The 19,241-nt window shown below is 37.8% G+C and overlaps 1 protein-coding gene across 8 annotated transcripts in view; it reads right to left on the reverse strand.

Annotated features, from left to right (window-relative positions):
* Positions 1-16,217, reverse strand: part of rxrba (retinoid x receptor, beta a) — a 28,447-nt gene extending 12,230 nt beyond the window's left edge. For 4 of the 8 annotated variants that reach the window (XM_084739236.1, XM_084739232.1, XM_084739234.1 and 1 more), the window contains exons 1-9: positions 16,079-16,217; positions 15,125-15,273; positions 12,876-13,111; positions 11,301-11,454; positions 10,978-11,157; positions 7,157-7,177; positions 3,824-3,984; positions 3,460-3,589; positions 2,485-2,617 (exon numbers count right to left, since the gene is read on the reverse strand). In XM_084739236.1, the coding sequence (XP_084595362.1) occupies positions 2,485-2,617; positions 3,460-3,589; positions 3,824-3,984; positions 7,157-7,177; positions 10,978-11,157; positions 11,301-11,454; positions 12,876-13,111; positions 15,125-15,140 (1,031 nt within the window). In that variant the 5' untranslated portion in view covers positions 15,141-15,273; positions 16,079-16,217. The remainder of the gene's footprint in view (positions 1-2,484; positions 2,618-3,459; positions 3,590-3,823; positions 3,985-7,156; positions 7,178-10,977; positions 11,158-11,300; positions 11,455-12,875; positions 13,112-15,124; positions 15,274-16,078) is intronic. The other 4 variants (XM_084739237.1, XM_084739233.1, XM_084739235.1 and 1 more) reach the window with 1 other exon arrangement.
* Positions 16,218-19,241: the final 3,024 nt, after the last annotated feature.

Raw genomic sequence — 19,241 nt, forward strand, 5'->3', positions numbered from 1 at the left:
TTGTCTTTATCACTTTTTGTGTATTTTTTAAATTTGAATTTATTTGCTCACAAAAAGTGATAAAGACAAGTATGGAAAGACAAACATAGCAGAATTCAAATTTAAAAAATATCATCCTACTACACAACACAAGAACCACAGACTTTGAACATTAGCTGTTTTAAAATTTCCTCCTTCTAATGTAACTTACAAACATGAACACACATCTTGTTCTACACCTTAGCTTGGTGAAGGAGCAACCAAAACATTAACTAGGGAAAAATGTGCCGCTACCATTAACTTGTAGTCTAGATAAATAGCTTTTTCCTTCCTTTTTCCTTTCCTTCAGTTGGACTTGAAGTTTCAGGTTTCACTGAACTGTGACAAATAGAGGTTCCAAGTACAAAATACAACATTTAAGACAATAAAAAAAGACCACAACAACAAAACAGAAAAACAGAAGTCAACAACGCACAACTCAACAAAACAGAAAACACAACATTTCAGAAAACACAACAGATCTGAAAAGAGAGGTGCCTACTATCTTTGTCATTCTCTTCATTGATTGAATGGCTAGCATGTAAACAAAAGGACAATATCTGGTTTTTTTTTTTGTGTGCACCTGTTACAGGTTGTCACACGTCCTTCACTCATGGATTTGGGGGTACCTGGGCTAACAAGACACCCCCGTTTCAAAAGACAAAATAGTAGGTACCCACCCTTTCCAGTTTGCAATATGTTGATGTTTCTGAGATTTTATGTTTTCTCTTTTGTCAGTTCGGGTTGTGAAATGTTTTCCTGCTGTGTAGTTGTTTTAATAGCAAAAGCCGTTGTATTTTTTGCTTTGCTCAATTGTTGTGTTTTCTCTTCAGGGCTATTTACTTCCTCCTGTATAAAATATGCTTCAGTAGCTTCAGACAGATGCTAATGCGAAGCTCGGACAAAAGCCTACTGCTAAAAGAGAGCAGTGCTATGAGAAAATTAATCAGTATCAGAAGAAAGTCATTGAGCCATTTGCCATGAGCCTGGTTAGCTTGCTTTAACCCTGACTGATTTTTCAGCAAAATAACCTTAATAACAATGTAATTACTGTGTAATTAACAGTGAATTGACACGTTGTGATGTAGTTGGGGGTTTGCATAAAGGTCAATGATTTTTTTTTTCCAGGTGATAATGTAACAAATAACATTTCATATCAAAAATTAGTATAATTTGAATTATCTAATTATTGTTTTCTAGTGACAATACAACTTCTCTTTTGATTTAACCATTGTTGAGGCAGAAATTCACAGGGCAATAGAGGCCATGGATGTAATTATATTTACATAGAGGCCTACAGAAAACACATGAGGCACATTGATATTTCTAAAACTTTACTTACTGTGTGCCTGTGAAAGTTAACTAATTTTACAACATTGTGGCCTTTGATTAGACACAAAGACTGGCAGTGATTGCCTAAATCCTGCTTATTACAGATAAATATAAGAATGTTGCGCATTTGGATCTAATGATTGTGATTCTGGTTTATGTGAAGATTGTTTTTATTTTATGTTCACAACACAATAAAGATCATAAAGTCTAAATAAAATCACAAACAATTACTCTGTGGTTAGCAGACAAATTTCCCTAAGGGGACAATACAGTCATATTGTATCATATCAGAAAAGAAAATGTAACATTAAAATATACATACCCATGGCCTCTACATTATGCAGAATAACAGGATGTAAACTATTGCATTAAAGTATTTTAAGGGACATTTCTATTTTATATTCACATGTTAGTATTGTACATTATTAGCCAGCCATTATTACAGGATCAAATGCTGCAATATGTGCTATGCCACTGAGTGTGTGTGTGTGTGTGTGTCTGCGCACACGCGCATGCATATCTATTGGTAAGCATTAGTCACCAGCCTCCCTGCCATGCGCTGTCACCCTACAGGCAGTACTAAAGAAGCAAAGTCTCTCAGCCAATCACAGCCAATGCAGAACACAGCAGCTGCAGCCAACCAAAGATGAAGACACATTTTCCGAAACCCTAACCCCAGTCGCTAATCCAACTAAACCTGATTAATATGTGTGTTTAGAAAAAGTGAGTGTGAAATCATCAGAGCTACAGGAATCCATGTGGATAAATAAAGGCAAGTGTTCTCTCTCTTGTCATTTAGCTTTCAGGACTGATGTGGATTTACCAGGTGAATTCAAGAGGGGATTGTGGATTTTACCTGGCTTATCAGGGTCTGTCTATTTTAGGCTAAGAGTAGGCGGTCCTAATACTGTGTACAAGCAGATCTCCTCTAAGCAGGGATCCTACGAGGTTTGGATTTCAAAGTGTAGTACAAAGACCTCTGAAAGAACACTTAAATCACATAATTCTAGGACATAATATTTTTTATGGTGACATATCCTCTCCAGCTGGGTCAGCCTCCAAAACTTCTGAATGCTGGGGAACTCACTAATATGACATATCTGTCAGGAGTGATACTGTGCATCTGTGTATTACCTGTCGAAGATGGCTCCAACACCTGCACTGTGAGCACTGTTCCTGTGGACATGCAAGCCAGTGGCCAGTAAAATCCCGTCCTTCACCGAGATGGAGCGATGGGAGAACGATGCAATCAGGAGTTCATTCCAACCTGTTGTTGTTGGAGTTGATGTCTTAATATTTAAAGTGAATCAAAATGTCTGAACATTCAATTTTTTATTTCTTAGTACCTGATATGACTAAATGTTCCTGGTCCTTATTTATCAAATTGAAGAGGTCTCATTAAACACCTGCTGTCAACGTACTAATATCTACCAGCTGCACCTGGACCTAACACACAAGTACATGGAACAGATTTATTGATCACAGCTTCTGAAACGTTTATCTTTTTCCAACAGCTGCATGAGGAAATGTTAACTGAATATTTTTATGGTTCTCCAGGTCTTTTGAGATTGTGAATCCTAACATTTCATTCTGAATTATGTGGGGAAAAAGGGCAAAGGTTTGCACCAGATTTCCTGACAATATCATTTTTTTTTATTCTATCACCCAGCAAAAAATTTCAAGCAGGTTTATAATGTTTTAGAGGGGTGTTGATTTAAAACTATATTTGCCCATTATATAAAACACTTGACTTCCCATTAAACAAAACAGTGTCTAACACCCAGCAAGGACTGATTAGGTAAGTGCTTTACATATTCTCATTTTGCACTGACAGACACCCCAATTAGTTTCCATTTATTTTCATGTTGAGCAAGTAAAATTTAAAAACTCTGAAGACACCTACAAGAAGGAAAACAGAAAAATATCCAGAATTTGCATCAATTTGCATCAAACACTTTTTGCATTTTTAAAAACTGTAAGGGCTGTGTTAATGTTTGACCGCATTGCCATGACACACAGAAGATAAAGGGTCAATATATGGGAGCATGGTAGTCGCTATATCAACAGTACTGATTCATTAAATCTTCTCGAGTCACATTGAGAGCTTACCTGCACGTAGCAGGATGACCTGGTCATCCAGGGGCAGCTCAGAGAAGTGAGGGATCCTCTTGGCCCACTCCACCAGGGTGAAGAGCTGCTTGTCTGCTGCCTGACAGATGTTGGTGACAGGGTCGTTGGGCTGAAGAAAGCAGATTATAGAGGATTATGGGTAATTATTTCATCAAAGAACTTGACACGCCATATTATGCACACCGATTATATTTGAATCCATGCAGTAAATATGTAAGATGGCAGTTATCTCACACGTTCCATATTTGCATCCTGAAATTAAGTTGTTTTAATTTCAAATGTTAAGCAAAGAGCTTCAAAGGAACACAGTTTGTGGCTAATTTTAACCATCCAGACTACTCACAGAGCTGCCGCCTGAACTTCCATCTGCATGTAGCTCCGTCTTCTGCTCTACAGCCATCTCCGCTTCCAAGATCTTCTCCACTGGCATCTCCTCGTTCACTGCGCTAGTCGACTCCACCTCGCCGTCTCGTTCCTTGTTCCTCTGCCGCTCCTCTTGGACAGCTGCAGGACAGGGGATTGGGGTGGACAGACGGGAGCACAGGAGAAAACAATGAAGGGGAGGAAGGGAGGAAGAGTAGGAAGAGCAGAGAGAAGAAAATGTGGGTGGGAAAGATGGATGAAATGGCATCAATATGAAAATGAATAAGCAGGAAAAGTCAAAGAACAAAGCAAAGGACAAGGACAGAGAAGCAAATGTTTGGGCAGGGAGGCAATGGTAGCAAATGTAAGACAAAATTAAAGACAACAAGAACACACCAAAAGAAAGACAATGACAGGTAGCAGAAAAAGAAATGAAAGACATATGTGCCACCAGAAAACAGAATGGATAAAGTGAGAGAAGAATCACAGATAAAAAGAAAATGGGAAGAGTTTGGCGTACAAAAAGAAAGAAGCAAAAAGAATAGGCAAAGATACAGGAGTAAGAATAAATAAACGTGAAATATGTGCCAAACAGTGTGAAGGAAAAGAGACAGACAGAGAGACAGATATGTCCAATTCATGATGAAGTCTCTCATACTGTCTTTCATACTTCTTTCAGGCCATCTACCAAACAAAAATGGACCATTTAAGACACACACAACATAAATTATTACTATTATTATAACTTATTGCATTTAATGGGACATTACGGGGGAAACTGTAATGACATGTAACAGTGGCTTTTCAGCAGGAACAAGGTGTCTCTTAATTCATTACCCAGACAAACTAGGTTTATTATTTATATGAAATTCAAGAAATCGGGTTATTGTAGAGAGGCATCAGCAACTGGGTTTATTTAAAAATAAATATAACTGTTCCACTAATATGCATTTCTCTTTTTCTTGAGGCTCTTATAGGGCTGATCCCAACTATGAATTCTTTCAGTCAAATCAGATTTAGCCATCTAATATGAATATTTGATGATTCGTTCTCTTTTTTTTCAGTTCAGAGCACCACACTAAATTACTCTATCAGCATACGTAAGTATGTTTTACCAATAAGTGTGTGATCTGTGTGCGTCCTCCTACACATTCTACAGTTAATTTAATCAGCGCACTGCATAGCTTCTGTCCCCTGGCTGCAGCATAGTGCTGCTGCACCTGCTGTCTAGCATCTCCTGCCCTGTGCACTCTGTGCTCCTCCATGCCGTGAATTACGGATTTATTTCGACCAAACCAGAGTTGGTGATTGTTGGAACATGGAAATACAACCCAAGACGGTTTTGGTGAGCTACATTTTGTTCCTGTCAAGTTTGAATGAAGAAGATGTTTGTTTGGCGAATTTGGCAAAAGAAATAAAATAGGTTAAACAAAACAAAACAAATCTTACTCAAGAAAAAAATGTCTCACACTGTAATGAGCCTTAACAATCTGAACAAACAAGCACAAGCGAACAAGTTACCCATCCTAACTGGCTGTGAAGTGGCTGCGCTCTGTTTCTATCACTTGTATCTGCTTTCATCACAGTTAGTTTAGTGGTTTGTCGAAGCCTGTCATGCTGTTGCACTGCTCTGTGTACGACACAACTAAAACAAATGAGCTGAAACTTGTTTACCAACCACTCGTTTCACCGTCTCTCATCAGTTAATCACCAGTGCATGAAAGATTTGGATCTTTGACTTTCAGAGAGCAGCCATGGGTTCCAAACAATCTGTCATGTAACAATTTATCGAAGGACACCAAGACAAAGTCTTTGTATGCTAGAACCTACTTGTTAAAAAATATTCAGAGGCTGTTGGAGCATTTTATCCACTGAACTGAAGATAAACTGTGTGCTGTATGCGTTTTTTCATATACAGCACTTTAGGAGAGCAAAGATTATTGGACAAATGGAATCAACATAATTCAAGTCACCATGTTTAATATTTTGTTGGAAATCCTTCTCAAAGACTGTCAAAATTCTACCACACAGACATCAGTAGACACAGATTGAGGTTACTGTACTGACTTGGTTGGTCAAGAACATCCCACCGTTACGCCCTACGAACTTGATTTCTTTGGTTGTATGTTTTGATCAATGACTTCCTCTGTTGTCCTAAAATTGACAGAGTACGTCACTAGGTACAAACAGGTACAAATAGCACTGTATTAACCAACAGTCCAACAAAATTTACAGGTCTTAAAATTAGTTTGTTATTTGTATTTTTCAAAAATTGTTTTGGCCATTTGTCAAATAGCAGCAAACTGAATTTGAGCAGGAGCAGCAATTAGAAGTGATAACTTTCGAATATCCACTTGTCTTGGGTTGCGCAGCAAAAATCTGTGTGTAATCAAAGTGTTTGTCGAGGAAAAACAAGCATTGAGTTTTTTTGATGATGAATTAAATATTGATCACTAATGTGTCTGACAAAGGATTGAAGAATTTCCTAAAAGTTTGAATCCTAGTATGTGCTATGGTTGTCACGATACAAGAATTTTCAATTCAAAAGAAATTTTCATTTCTTTTTTAAATTAACAACCTGCACACAGCACTGGCAGAGAAAAAGTCCCTCAATATTATTTTGCTGCTAAAGCCCAAAGTAGGGAACATAAGACCAAAATTAATTGAAGTCTTGATTGAACACTTAAGATAAACTTTTAAACAATAAATACATAAACTTCTTTTGCCACCATCAGACCAATATTACTAATAGCTATTGTACTGTTTTTAAACCTGTGGTATTGAAAAGTATTTAAGTTTTCATACTTGTGCCAACCTTAGTATGTGCACTCAAACAATGTTCAGGGTGTTTGTTTTTCTCATCTGATACAAACTTTGAAAAGCTGCGATGGAAAGCCATCACTTTGGAAGCCAAGACTGGCTTGAAAAATATGGGTGGGGGAAGTCAGTGAGCAAGGAAATTAATGTTCCTGCACAAATTTTGGAATTATTACTCTGTGGCTGACTGTGGTAACTGTGACATTACTGGGCAGCACCCAGGTGGAAATAAACAATAAGTAACTATACAGTGAAGAAAGATGACGATTAAAAGGAGTGTGCATACTGAGCAAACGTTCCCTGGATCTATCAAGGTTAAAAAAACATGGGGAAGTGATTCAAGGCTGGCACTGGTCCACCTCTGAGCACTGGCAACAAACTATGGAAAAACATTTTAAACTAGCTCCCTCTCATAGATATGCAGTGTAATATCGCTCTGCTTTTTGCTCACTCATACAGACACAGACATACACCCCTCCCTCCCTCTTCTCCTTACATCTGTCGTTCATCTTGGCCACTACAGAAGGAGGGAGGGGGGAGAGAGAGAACGAGAGGAAACAAAAAGAGGAAGAGAGGGGGAAAGGGGGTTAGTGTTTACAAGTCTTACCCACCCCCATCTCCCTCTCATCACTCTGTGCTCGTTCTTTCTATCCCATATTGTAAAAATATTACTGAAGCTATCTTAGTGAAAACTCACAGGAAAATATCAACACTAATATCATTTACTGATGCATTTACCCTGATTATAGATTAGGTATGAAATCTCATTTAAATTAGGCTAAGGATTTACAGGTAGGGGCAGATTATATAGAAAGTACCTGCCAAAGAAGGCAGCTGCCTTCGAAGTTCCTTTTATCTGTATTAACTTAATACTTCATGAGTACAGTGATCAATATAGTAACAACAGTTACCCAACATCTCAGCAACTTCACAAACATAAACTAAGTTATGATCGAACTAAGATAAAAGTAGCATCATAATGTGCTGGGGAATTCAGTCCTAATCTAATAATTTATGAGAAAGCACAGTGCGCAATGCAGTTAGCTCTAAACTACACTGCTCAACTCTAAGAGACTTAGCAGCAGATAATCTCAGACTGACTGGCTTAAAAAGGATCGAATGTGATTTTCAGTGTTAAGACACTTGTACGACACAGCATACAGATCAGTAGCAGTTTGTAAATGAGTCTGTTTCCTTTTTAATAGAAAGCACTTTGAGCATTTAACAACTGAAAGGAGCTATATCAGTTCATCAGCATTATCACTGTCAATTTAACGCAGGCATAATTGACTTGCTTTACCTGGGAGCCACTTTGCAAAATGACTGGAGGTCAGGGGACTGTTAATAACAAACATTAATAATAATAATGTAATTTATTAGATAATGTTTTCAAATAAACTGACTTTTTATCTAACTTATCTGCGTGCATGGGTTGACAAATATTTTACTGCATTTAATTACTGAAACTGAATTTTAGTTATAACTTTAGTAACATTTAGAAGAGTTTATACAACAGTAAACACAGCTGAAACTTCTTCCACCATGCAATCACTGAAATGTTGTAATGATTTACAAACATAAACTGTTCCTACCAGGACCAGAATGAATAGCATATTTAAGCTCTTTCAGTATGAAATAAACATTTATGCGATCAGAATTATCATCCTTTCTGCATAACTTTTGTTCCTCTTCAGCTAACATAGCTCACTGTTTAATCCTACTGCACTTTGCACAATCTGAGAGGCCTTCAAGCAAAGATCAGTCCTCTCTCGGTTATAAACAGCCTCAATTATTCCCTCAAACAAAACTACCAATCTGTCCCTATTTCCGGGGTAAACACTGAAACAATTTATTTTCATTGTGAATTAGGAAATGGGCAGTGGGCTACCCAGAACCCTATCAGCGGCCAGATTTGGCTCATGGGCCACAAGTTGAGTATCACTGGTTTAAAGTTTGATGTTTAATTTTAAACAGACTGGAAATCTGGTAAAAATTGATACAGTTTAATAGCCACTAACTACTCGCTATCAGCCAACTAGCCACTAAAATTACCAAATAGTGGAGTAGGGATGGGTACTGAAATTCAGTATTAAACGGGCCCCAGGGGTGAATTATTAAGAAGCTGAGTATTGATAAGCTCTGACGGTAACGGTCCTTTTATCGGTACTTTTTAAAGTTTGGTGTAATTTATTATCACATGGCTGCAGCGCAATGTCTCTCTGTCTCTGTTGGTGCAGCTCGCACGCACTCACACACGCACGCAAGCACACACACACGCACGGAGGTCAGCAAGGAGGGAAGAAAAGCCACCGGTAGAGACAGTGAAATGAAATAGGTGAAGTAACTCAAATTGAGAACAACTATGCTTGTAACTGTAAGTACGTGCAATAAAACCATTGCAAGTGCAAAACCAATACTTTATCAATACGCCTAATCAGCAAGCACAAATATGTAAACATGAAGCCAGCGATATTTTAATTTGTTCTGGCCAAAGTCCCTCATCCACCACCACTGTTTTACACAAGCGCAGCACATTCACTCGGCTAACAGTGAATTAAAACAAGCTAAAGGCAAAGCTGTCTGTTTGTTATCTAACTGTTTTACTAAGTTTGCCACGTTTGTTAAAATTTCCCTAACTGTTGTAAAGTTACTGCTGGATGGGACAAGGAGTCCCTCCTCTCTCTGCAGGCAATGAATCTCTGCCCTCAGTGAGCATCAGGGCGAAGGACACAGGATGAACGATAGTGACTGATGTCAGTGTTCATTATATCTAAATGTCACTCAGTATTTTGATGTCAGGAATATGATTTACTTTAATGACATTTTAGATTTAATTCCAGTGAGATATCAATGAGTTTATATAGTGACCTTGCTGTTGTTAACATTACTGTTGCTCCTCTAGTTATTTTTAGTCATAAAAATATTCAATTCTTCTTCTTCCTTTTTGAATTTATTCACGTTTAAAATATATAAAAATTTTAAAAAGTAATTATTTAGTAATGAAAAAGTACCGATAAGAGTACCGCTAAATTACCGGATCAATAAGCAGCATCAGTAAAAGGGTACCTATCAAATCTTAACAACATCCATCCCTACAGTGGAGTTTGTGCTTTGGTACAAACAATGGAATGAATAGTTACCTGATACTTCAGAGTATGAGTTCGTAACGATTGCCTTACCGCACCATTAGACAGCACCTATAGAAAGTATTTAACCCTCTTCAACTTTTTCTTGGTTTAATGTACAGCTGTGCAATATGGACAAAACTGACTATCACAAAATTTTAGACGTAATACCTCAATAACAATGTTTATCAGTGTATGAGATTTTTGATAAATAATCATCATTAATGTAGATATAATGACTAAGTTGGTAAAGACAAACAACAGAACAGTCTATTCAGAAGATTACCTCATTTTGCTGTAATGCAAACTTTGCATTTAATTTGTACATGCACATTTCATTCTATTACGGTCTATATTTTAAATTATTATTGTTCTGTCTTTTATTATTTTCTTTTAGTTTTGTTACTGAATATATAATATTGATATACTGCCCAGCCCTGGTTTGTTTTACATCATTGATACTAGTTAAAAGCAAACAGACTCTTAATTGTCACAAAAAAAGAAGCACTGGAATACCTTTTAGGTTCTACACAATTGACTTTCATTCGGTGGATCACAGGACACACTGAGTGTTGCAAAGCATATTCAATAGTTGTGTCCTCAAGTTTTGGCCAAAAGAGGGCTGCCATTTATCAAAGGCATCTGGAGTGGCCTTTGGAAAGGGGAACTCCCTGATAATGTGTCCAGCATTGAAGTGTTGAGTCTGAATGAGGCAAATGTTGATCTGAGAAACGGCTGGTGTGTTTGTGGGAGACTGTCAGCCAAAATTGAAGTTGGCAAAACTTTAGATTTTCTTCTGATACGTATGTGTATTGGGCTTGTTATTAGTGTCATGCCAACACACCAACAGAGAAGGAGCCTAACATATTATATTTGGAGTGGACACCTCATAATATGTGTTGTTCCAAGGATTAATCAAAAGTTTATAAATCTATCCTTTACAAACACACCTACCTACTTTATGACATCAAGTCAAGAAAACTAAACAAGCATTTTCAAATAGACATTTATCAACTAAAATGACCTTTAAAACCAAAGTTAAATAATCATGTGTGTGTAAATACATTTTGTGCATTGAAACCAATAACTGTACGTGTGAAAAGGTGAAATGGTCTCATTTTAGGGATCATGAACAGAGGAGGCTGAGAACTAGCCATGCACAGGGTGTGCCGAGGTGCCCCTGCTTGCTCACCTTCTCTCTTCATGCCCATGGCCAGGCACTTCTGGTAGCGGCAGTACTGGCAGCGGTTTCTCTGTCTCTTATCCACCATACAGTCTTTATTGTCCCGACAGGTGTAGGTCAGGTCTTTGCGCACTGTCCGCTTAAAGAAGCCTTTACAGCCCTCACAGCTGTAGACACCATAGTGCTTACCTGGAGTTTGTGAAGAGGAAAGAAAAGAGCCAAGACAAGAGGAATGACAATTTGTTTCAAGGTTGACATTTCAAAGGATCCCAGGGCCCTAACTCAAAGCCAAGGCAAAGAAAATAAGAGCTGTATTGAAGGAGTTTTGTCACCAGAGGATCTGTCTCCGCAGATGGAACAAAGGCGTTTTTGGGAAAGCATCGGCCCTGGGCTGTGGGACGACAGCTGCTTCAAGCCCAATGGAGGTTTCACATCATCAGAGCTGCTCACTGCATGGAGGCCTGACATGGACACTGTTGAGTTGATCTGAAAGAACAACACAGGAGAAAGTGAACACAACAGATTTATTACATGAATCTTGAGATTCTACTTATACTTCTCTAAGAATGTAACTGACATTATTAACATTGTCACCAAGACCGCACAAAAAACATATAAGGTCAAGGTAGGCAAGCATGAAGACCTTGTCTCTACTCTGTCTTTCTAAACTTTGCCTCATCTCTGATAACACTCACTGAAAACCTGGGAAAAACCAAAAAGATATGAAGAATAAAACTCATGTTATCTGGCATGTAAACTCCAGGGCAAACACAGAGAAAGTTTTAATCAACAGGTTTTTGTCAATAAATAAGGAGACAAAAATGTTACAGAGGGACGAACAGAATCTGATGACTGTTGGTGAGTGTCCCTCTTGCTCTGCCTGGTCCTGCCCCTCCCCACACACTCTGCAAAGCAGCGCAGTAGATGTGACTTTTTCACTGAGTATTTTCAACTTGTGCTTAATAAAATGTCGCCAGCAACATTATATTAAGCCATAGTTACTTCGTCTTGTTTTGGTGCTTTTTAAAAAAATAAATAGCTGATGAGCAAAGGGCTAGTAGCGCTGAGCTACATGTCACTTCTAAACTACGGTGGCTCTGTTGTGTCAGAAAGAACAGCTAGTAAAAAGGGCACACTGCTCCAGTAAATTTAGGGATCAAACATGCCCAAACTGAACATAATGCCTCAGGCTGAAAAAGTGACTGTTGCTGGAGTAATGTTTTAGTGGAAATAGCCTGTTGGTAAAATCATGGTTTGCAGCTTTGGAACTATTCATAGACTAATTACATGGGCACTGGCCAATATAAATAATATATCAACATTTGACTCGATAAATTTCACCAAGGATTAACAATTTTCCATCATATATATGAAGCAAATATGGATTGAAAAGAGGAATGCAAATTTTAAAAAATATAGTATACTAATGTTAGACATACAATAAGAGACAGGAGAAGAAATGTAAACTTAATGTTACTGCAGGAGTATGAGTAAATTCTAGAAGCATTCTAAACTTTTTAGTCAACTAAATCTACTGTGAATTAAGTGGACTATGTATAAAACTAGACTAAAACTAGGCATTATATCAACAACTATACGATGATATTTAATATATTTAATTTGATATATATTTAATTTTAATAAGTTTGAATTAATTTTATTTGTATTTTCAGAATTATAGCCTGATAACTTTCAAGGGTTTCTTTTCTACTTTCTGGCCTAAAAATATTTAAAATTAAGAAAACTCTTGTTCACACTGTAAATCCCTCCCACAGTACCTGAATCTTTAACCTGTAATACCTAAACCCTGAAAATAACGGGAATTTGTGATAAACCAGGGAAAACAACTGCAATGACAGGAATATATGTTCAAACAATATCCCTGAAGTACAACAGTCCTTTCTTACCTGCGGGCTGCTAATGGGGCCATAGCCCACTGATGGCGTGCCAGGTAGGCATGGCGAGCCCAGCGAAGAGCTGATGACGGAAAATGGGGAGCCAATGCTACTGATGGGACTGTTGACCCCGGTGGTGGTGATGGGAGGGAGGGAGGTCATGGAAGCTGCAGCTGAGGGAACCAGTGGAGGCGAGCGTTGGCCCGATGGAGGGGAGGACACAGACGAACTGTCTGGGCTGCGGGAATCTGGTAAGAGAGAGCAAGAGGGAGAGTATGCAAATAGCTTAAGTAATCATAAGTTAAAAAATAATAATAATGTGTTGTTCTGAGGCAAAATTTAAAAGCTTATCTGTCTATAACTTAACAAATACACCACAGCTTCTCTGCTACCAATGATTTGATCCCTTTTATGAAATCAAGTTCAGTATTATTTGTGAGAACTTTCCGTCAGCTTCATAGCCATCTCCAAATAGAGTAATTTATCAACTAAAATGGTCTTTAAAACCCAAATTAAATCATCATTTTTGTGTGAATACATGGTGTGCATTTAAACCTATAACTTAACATATTTGGGGGTCATGACTGAGAACCAGCCATATACATGGTATGCCGAGGTGCCCCTGCTTGCTCACCTTCCCTCTTCATGCCCTTGGCCAGGCACTTCTGACAGTGGTAGTACTGGCAGCTGCTACCCATCTGGGGTCATGGGGTCTATTTTTTGTGATGTCAATCAAATGTTTCATGTTTGCACTAATATTAATGCATTACACATCTTTTGCTAAACACTGAAATCATCATTTACACCTCCTCACCGCACAATATAATGCACACAGCTTCATTTTAATCCCAGACGTTGGTACCTAATAAAACTGCAGGGCAAGCTCTTGTGTGTAGCAACAGACCAGAGATGTGTACGTGTGTGGGGAAATAGAACAGTTTGTGTTAGTATGTGAGTAAATGCTACGGTCGAGAATTAAGTAGAATCAAAAGGCTGGAATAAAAATAACCGACTAGAAATAGGCTAAAGTACTGTTTTCAATAGACAAATATACCCCCCACCCTTGTTTCAGGTACACTGTCATTCTGTGGGAAATACTGTCATGGTAAACTTCGCAAGGGAAAATAGCGCTGATTTTACTAACGTTCCATCATTCCATTGCTTGAGATTTGTATGCCAGTTGTGTGATTTATTTATTTTTGTTAACGCAGTGGTTTGTATTTAGTTGGCACTTTCTTCTGCAGCTGGCTGTGTGCTGCATTTTCACTGCTTCAGGCACTGTGCTTGCTTGTCGTCTGATCTAATCTATTTTTCTTGCCCAAAACACACTGGAATAAAATCAACCAATCGTATTTGCACACAAATCACTTACTGTGTCCCATGGTTGCTGGTGCTCACACCACAATGTGAATATCTAACTCAACAAGTGCAAGAAATCATGTTTTTATATTGAGGACATTGCTTTCCTCCTCATGTCTAATTTAAGGTACTTTATCTCACAAGTCTCAACCTATTTCTGACACTGGTACATATCCACCTCTGTCATTTATATCCCAAGCACTCTGAATAAGCACTTGTAAGGAATACTGACTTTAAGATGTTAAGGCATGTGTGGAGAATCCTGTGTAGCTGAATAAGTTGACTATGAGACCAGTTTTCCTAGGGTAGGAAAAGCGTTCAAAGTCTACTGCTGCAGTGTTGATTCATTGTTCTCAAGTTACTGTAATGTGTTTTGAGTAAAGGTAAATAAACCCAGATCCAACAATAAACTCACTTTAGCAACAAAATAAAGTGAAGACAGTAAGAGACAGTAACATTAAGATGTTACTGTGCTGTAAACAAAATACAGAATCGGGGTGCTTCTCATTTTCAAGGAGTTTGTTTTTTTCTATGTCCCATTTTAATCTAGTGCAGCATATGTTGCATATTGCAATACACTTAACATGCTGAAAAGAGACAAAAAGATATTATATTAACCCACGCTTTGCTTTAGAGAAATGGTAGGGTGGTAATGGACTGTCCCTAATTAAGTTTAACTGACTGTATGCCCTATAAGACAGGTGTTTATAGGTCAGCTGCAGCCTAACATGTTTTAACTTTAGCTTTAATATTCAATCATTTCCAAAAGCCGTGATGCAAATTGTGTAAATATAATTTGTTGAACTGTAGCTAATATCAACATTAGCTTCCAGATGCAACATCTGTTAGACATGAATGTTGTCGCATTGCTTACAACAAAATCAGTGCAGCTATTTTCTTACCTCGACTGTCTCCCATGATGGTGGTTGGGACACAGGGGCTGTCTGGCAGCTACACACCGACGTGCTTCCGTCTCAAACAGCCCGCTATCAAACTCTAGACCGCGGACTGAGGCCCGGGCCGGAGTTGTTTTGGGAAACCAAAAACGGGTCTGAAATTCCAACACAAGAAAGAGCTCCGCATAAGATAACAGTGTGACACAGAGAATTTACATTTGGTCATTAAATTGTACAGAAAAACGAATATCACTCAGCCCGTTGCATAGTTCAGAGCAGCGTGTATGCTTGTTATTAGAAATATGTATGCATTTCATGCATTTTTGGTATTTGATGTTGCGTTACAGCAGGACTATGCAAAGCAGCCAGTTGCTCAGCTGATGCCAGGACTGTCTCGTCCTGACACAATACAAAGCAAAGACACTAAGTTGATTAATAAATAAGACACGGTATATTGATACCAAACACCGACTATGTCATCTCGGTTCAATGGAGTGAAGAAAACGTCCCATTTCAGCATATACACAGACCCCAGACAGACGGCAACAAACCAACGTTCTTGCATGCTAACGTTAGCTCGTAAACTAGCTAACACTGAAATATCTGTGCCTACCGTGAAGCTAAGCGACTTAATAGCTATCCTCCTTGGGTATAAATTAAATCGTTATTACATATATCAGCATGACGTTTAAGGCAAACATGTCGTTGGCGTTACATTTTGCTGAAATTCCTCTATGTCTGGCGTTAAGTTGGCAAAACAAGCTAAGCGCTATAGCTAGCTACGTTTAGCCACCTCGCCTAGCTAGCAAGCTAGTTAGCCCCGAATGCATCGCAGGACAGCTAGAGAACAAGAACAAACCAGTTTAGGGCTGTTTTTCCACCCCTATCTCATTCCCTTAGTTATAAACTAGCTAAATGTTGGAAATATATATTTAGTGCAAATAAATAGGGATTACTGACGGTTTAGCGGCACAGCTTCTTCGCATGAAAGATGTGGCGACTAGGCCCCGTGTGTGTCTGTTTCTCCCCCCACTTTGCCTCGTAGTCAACCCTCCCTCCCCCTGCAAGGATGAAAACATGATGATGGTGGAGGATTTGGCTTAGTGCTCCCTTACAGTTGAACATTGGCTCAGAATGACTGTAAAACACAACAGCCTGACTTCTTACGACAGGAGACGGGTTGTGTGGTCATGTTGCGCCTCACATGTCACTGAGTGAGGGAGACACATCCAGTGCATGAGGTCAAGAGGTCAAGACAAGTTCAGCTCAGTATGTCGGTTGGTGAAAAGGTTATTGTCGGGCACTGGTGCATGGGTGGACCTGTTGCGTTGGAAAACAAACCAGAGTTACAAACCTGTAAATATGATCCCTTCATCTTCTACTTTATAATCAATTATGAAAATAAATCGCAGGAGCTGCAGACCTGTAACCCAGAGGAGATGGGATCCTTTGCAAAGGTAAGAGCTTAATTTATTTGTTGTGGCAATATAACGCAAAAGCCACATATGGGTATCAGAGTCAGCTTTTTTTTAAAAAGGGTTTTTGCTACCAGTGTTTCACACAGTTCCAAGAGCAATTTTCAGGAAGACGGAGATAAGATAAGATAAGATAAGATAAGATAAGATAAGATAAGATATTCCTTTATTAGTCCCCCAACCAGGACATTTATGGTGTTACAGCAACAAAGTGGATAGCAAAAATATAAATAAGTAACAAAAAAAAAAAAGAAATATATATATATGTATATATATAAGTATATACAATATAAGGAGATTGCTGAGTTGAATTTACACTACTGCACGGAGGGAATATTCATATTGTACATAGAATGATGATAATACGCCTGATTATTGCACATTGGAATGGGACATGGGTAAAATATTGATATTGCACACTGAATGATAATACACCTGACTGAAGTATTGAATATTGGACATTGAAATTCAAAACACCAACAGGCATACAGCTTAAAAAATAAGAACAACAAAGCTGCAATAGGTAACAAATAAACATAGACCTGGTATGTGCAAAATATAGATGCGTATATTATCATATATATATAAAAGCAAAAAGGGCTTGGCACTATATCGATATTATAACAATATCGTGATATAAGACTAGAGAATGTCTTAGGTGTTGAATATCATTATTATTGTGTCAGGGTCCTGCAGCATCCTGTCTTGGTTTATTTCACAATAATGGTGTAAGTGTTTTCTTTTCCTGGTTTTAAAGGCTCCATTATAGTAAAGTGATGTAATTTTCTGAACTTACCAGACAGTTCTAGTTGTTCTATGATTTGTCTTTACTCACTCAGTCATTATATTCACAGTACTGATGATTATTTATCAAAACTCACATTGTGTTAATATTTTGTGAAAGCATCAGTAGTCATCCCTACAATATTGCTGCTATATTATTATTGAGGTATTTGGTCAAAAATGTTGTGATCATCCAGACCTACAATAAAATCATCATAGGTTTGAACTGTGAGAATTTTCAGTATGTTATTTTGAGAGACAATTTGTATTTTTATTATGAATTTTATTCACATAAAAATACCATATCAGCAGAGCTGTGTTGATGTATGACACTGGCAATGTAGAGCAAAATATTCAGCTGTGGACAGTTTTCTGTGACCAGAAATGGTATGATGTAAATAATTTTTTGCCACCATAGTACACTGAGAATGACAGATAATGCACCAGTTGCTGTTAGACGAATTTGTAAAATAAAAGTTTCTCCATATTGAAGATGGCAAAAGAAAAAGTATTCTTGACATATTTTTATCAAAAAATAGGGGAAATATTCTCACCCTCTTGTCATGAAGTGTCCTGTGAGGGTGTTTTATAACATTGTTGTCATTATTATGCTATGTCATATAAACTGTGATTTTATTGCTCTCTATTATGTGACAAGCAAACCGCAAAGACTGTGTAGGTATTATAAATGTTTTTTTGTTTTTTTTGTTTTTATCACTAATGAGGATTACAATAAATATCAAAAACATCAGAATATTATCAAGTCTGTCTTGCATCGCCAGGTGATATGAACACTAATAATTCATGTTAGGAATTAATAAAAGTCTGTCTTATTAACTGTTAAAAGGCAGCCAAGAGGAAAAGATGTTGTATCCGTCATGAGCCAGTAGTTTATTCTCTCTGGGGGTGGTGCAAGTGAGTGAGGTGAGGGAGGATTGTCTTTTTCAGATCTGTATTTTCATGAAATGTTTTAATGGTTTAAACTGTTCAGATTTTGTATGACTCACTATAAGTTAGCCGTCTGCTAATGATCCAGCCATTAGTAAATATCCATATAAATATAAACATTTTCAGAGAAAAAGGGTGATGATGATACTCCACATTTACTTTTCTCAATTAATTTCAGCAGCCACTACAAGAACATTTACTTTTGTCTGCAGATATGTTGAGGCGTCATAACATTTTTTCGTGTTCACAGTTTTAACACCTGCATTGTTTAAAAAAATGGCTGGTAGGAAAAAAGTATTTTCACCATAAAATCATTCATGATTTAGCAGCTGTCCCTTCTACCCCCTATGGTCGAATGCTCCTGCAGGTTTTTTGATGCTTTATCACCCTCAAGGGGGCTGAAATGGCATTACACAAAGCTCATGGACCCTCAGTTTTCTGGAATTCCTATATAGTTTTCTTAGTATAAATGCACAATTTTGCCTAAGAGAGCGTACATGTGTTTATATTTATCAATATATTTCTGCCTTTTTTATTTATTTTTTGCCTTATTATTCCCTTTCCCTTTGAAAATTTTGATTTCACTTAAATGAAGTTATCATATTTAAAATTGCCTTTGCAGTCAGTTTATTGTCTGAAGTCTGCAACCTAAAGACCCTAAAAATTCCGTTTACTGTTTGGGATGATTTATGCTGTGTAAAATTTGGGGTCTGTTTATAAAAGAGGATATGAATCCTTCTCTGATAAACCGAAGTGGCCATAAGCACCTGCAAGTTAAAGCTGAAAGTCAGGAATGTATATCAAATCCAGTGTCCAGGAATACAAAGACAAAACAACACACATAGAATCAGAATCATCATGATGCATAACAATAAACATGGTATCTGAAAATATGAAGAAGATGGATGTGAGTCAAG

This window comes from Lutjanus erythropterus, chromosome 16 (genome assembly GCF_056507025.1).
Source record: "Lutjanus erythropterus isolate fLutEry1 chromosome 16, fLutEry1.hap2, whole genome shotgun sequence".
NCBI classification, from domain to species: Eukaryota; Metazoa; Chordata; class Actinopteri; order Lutjaniformes; family Lutjanidae; genus Lutjanus; species Lutjanus erythropterus.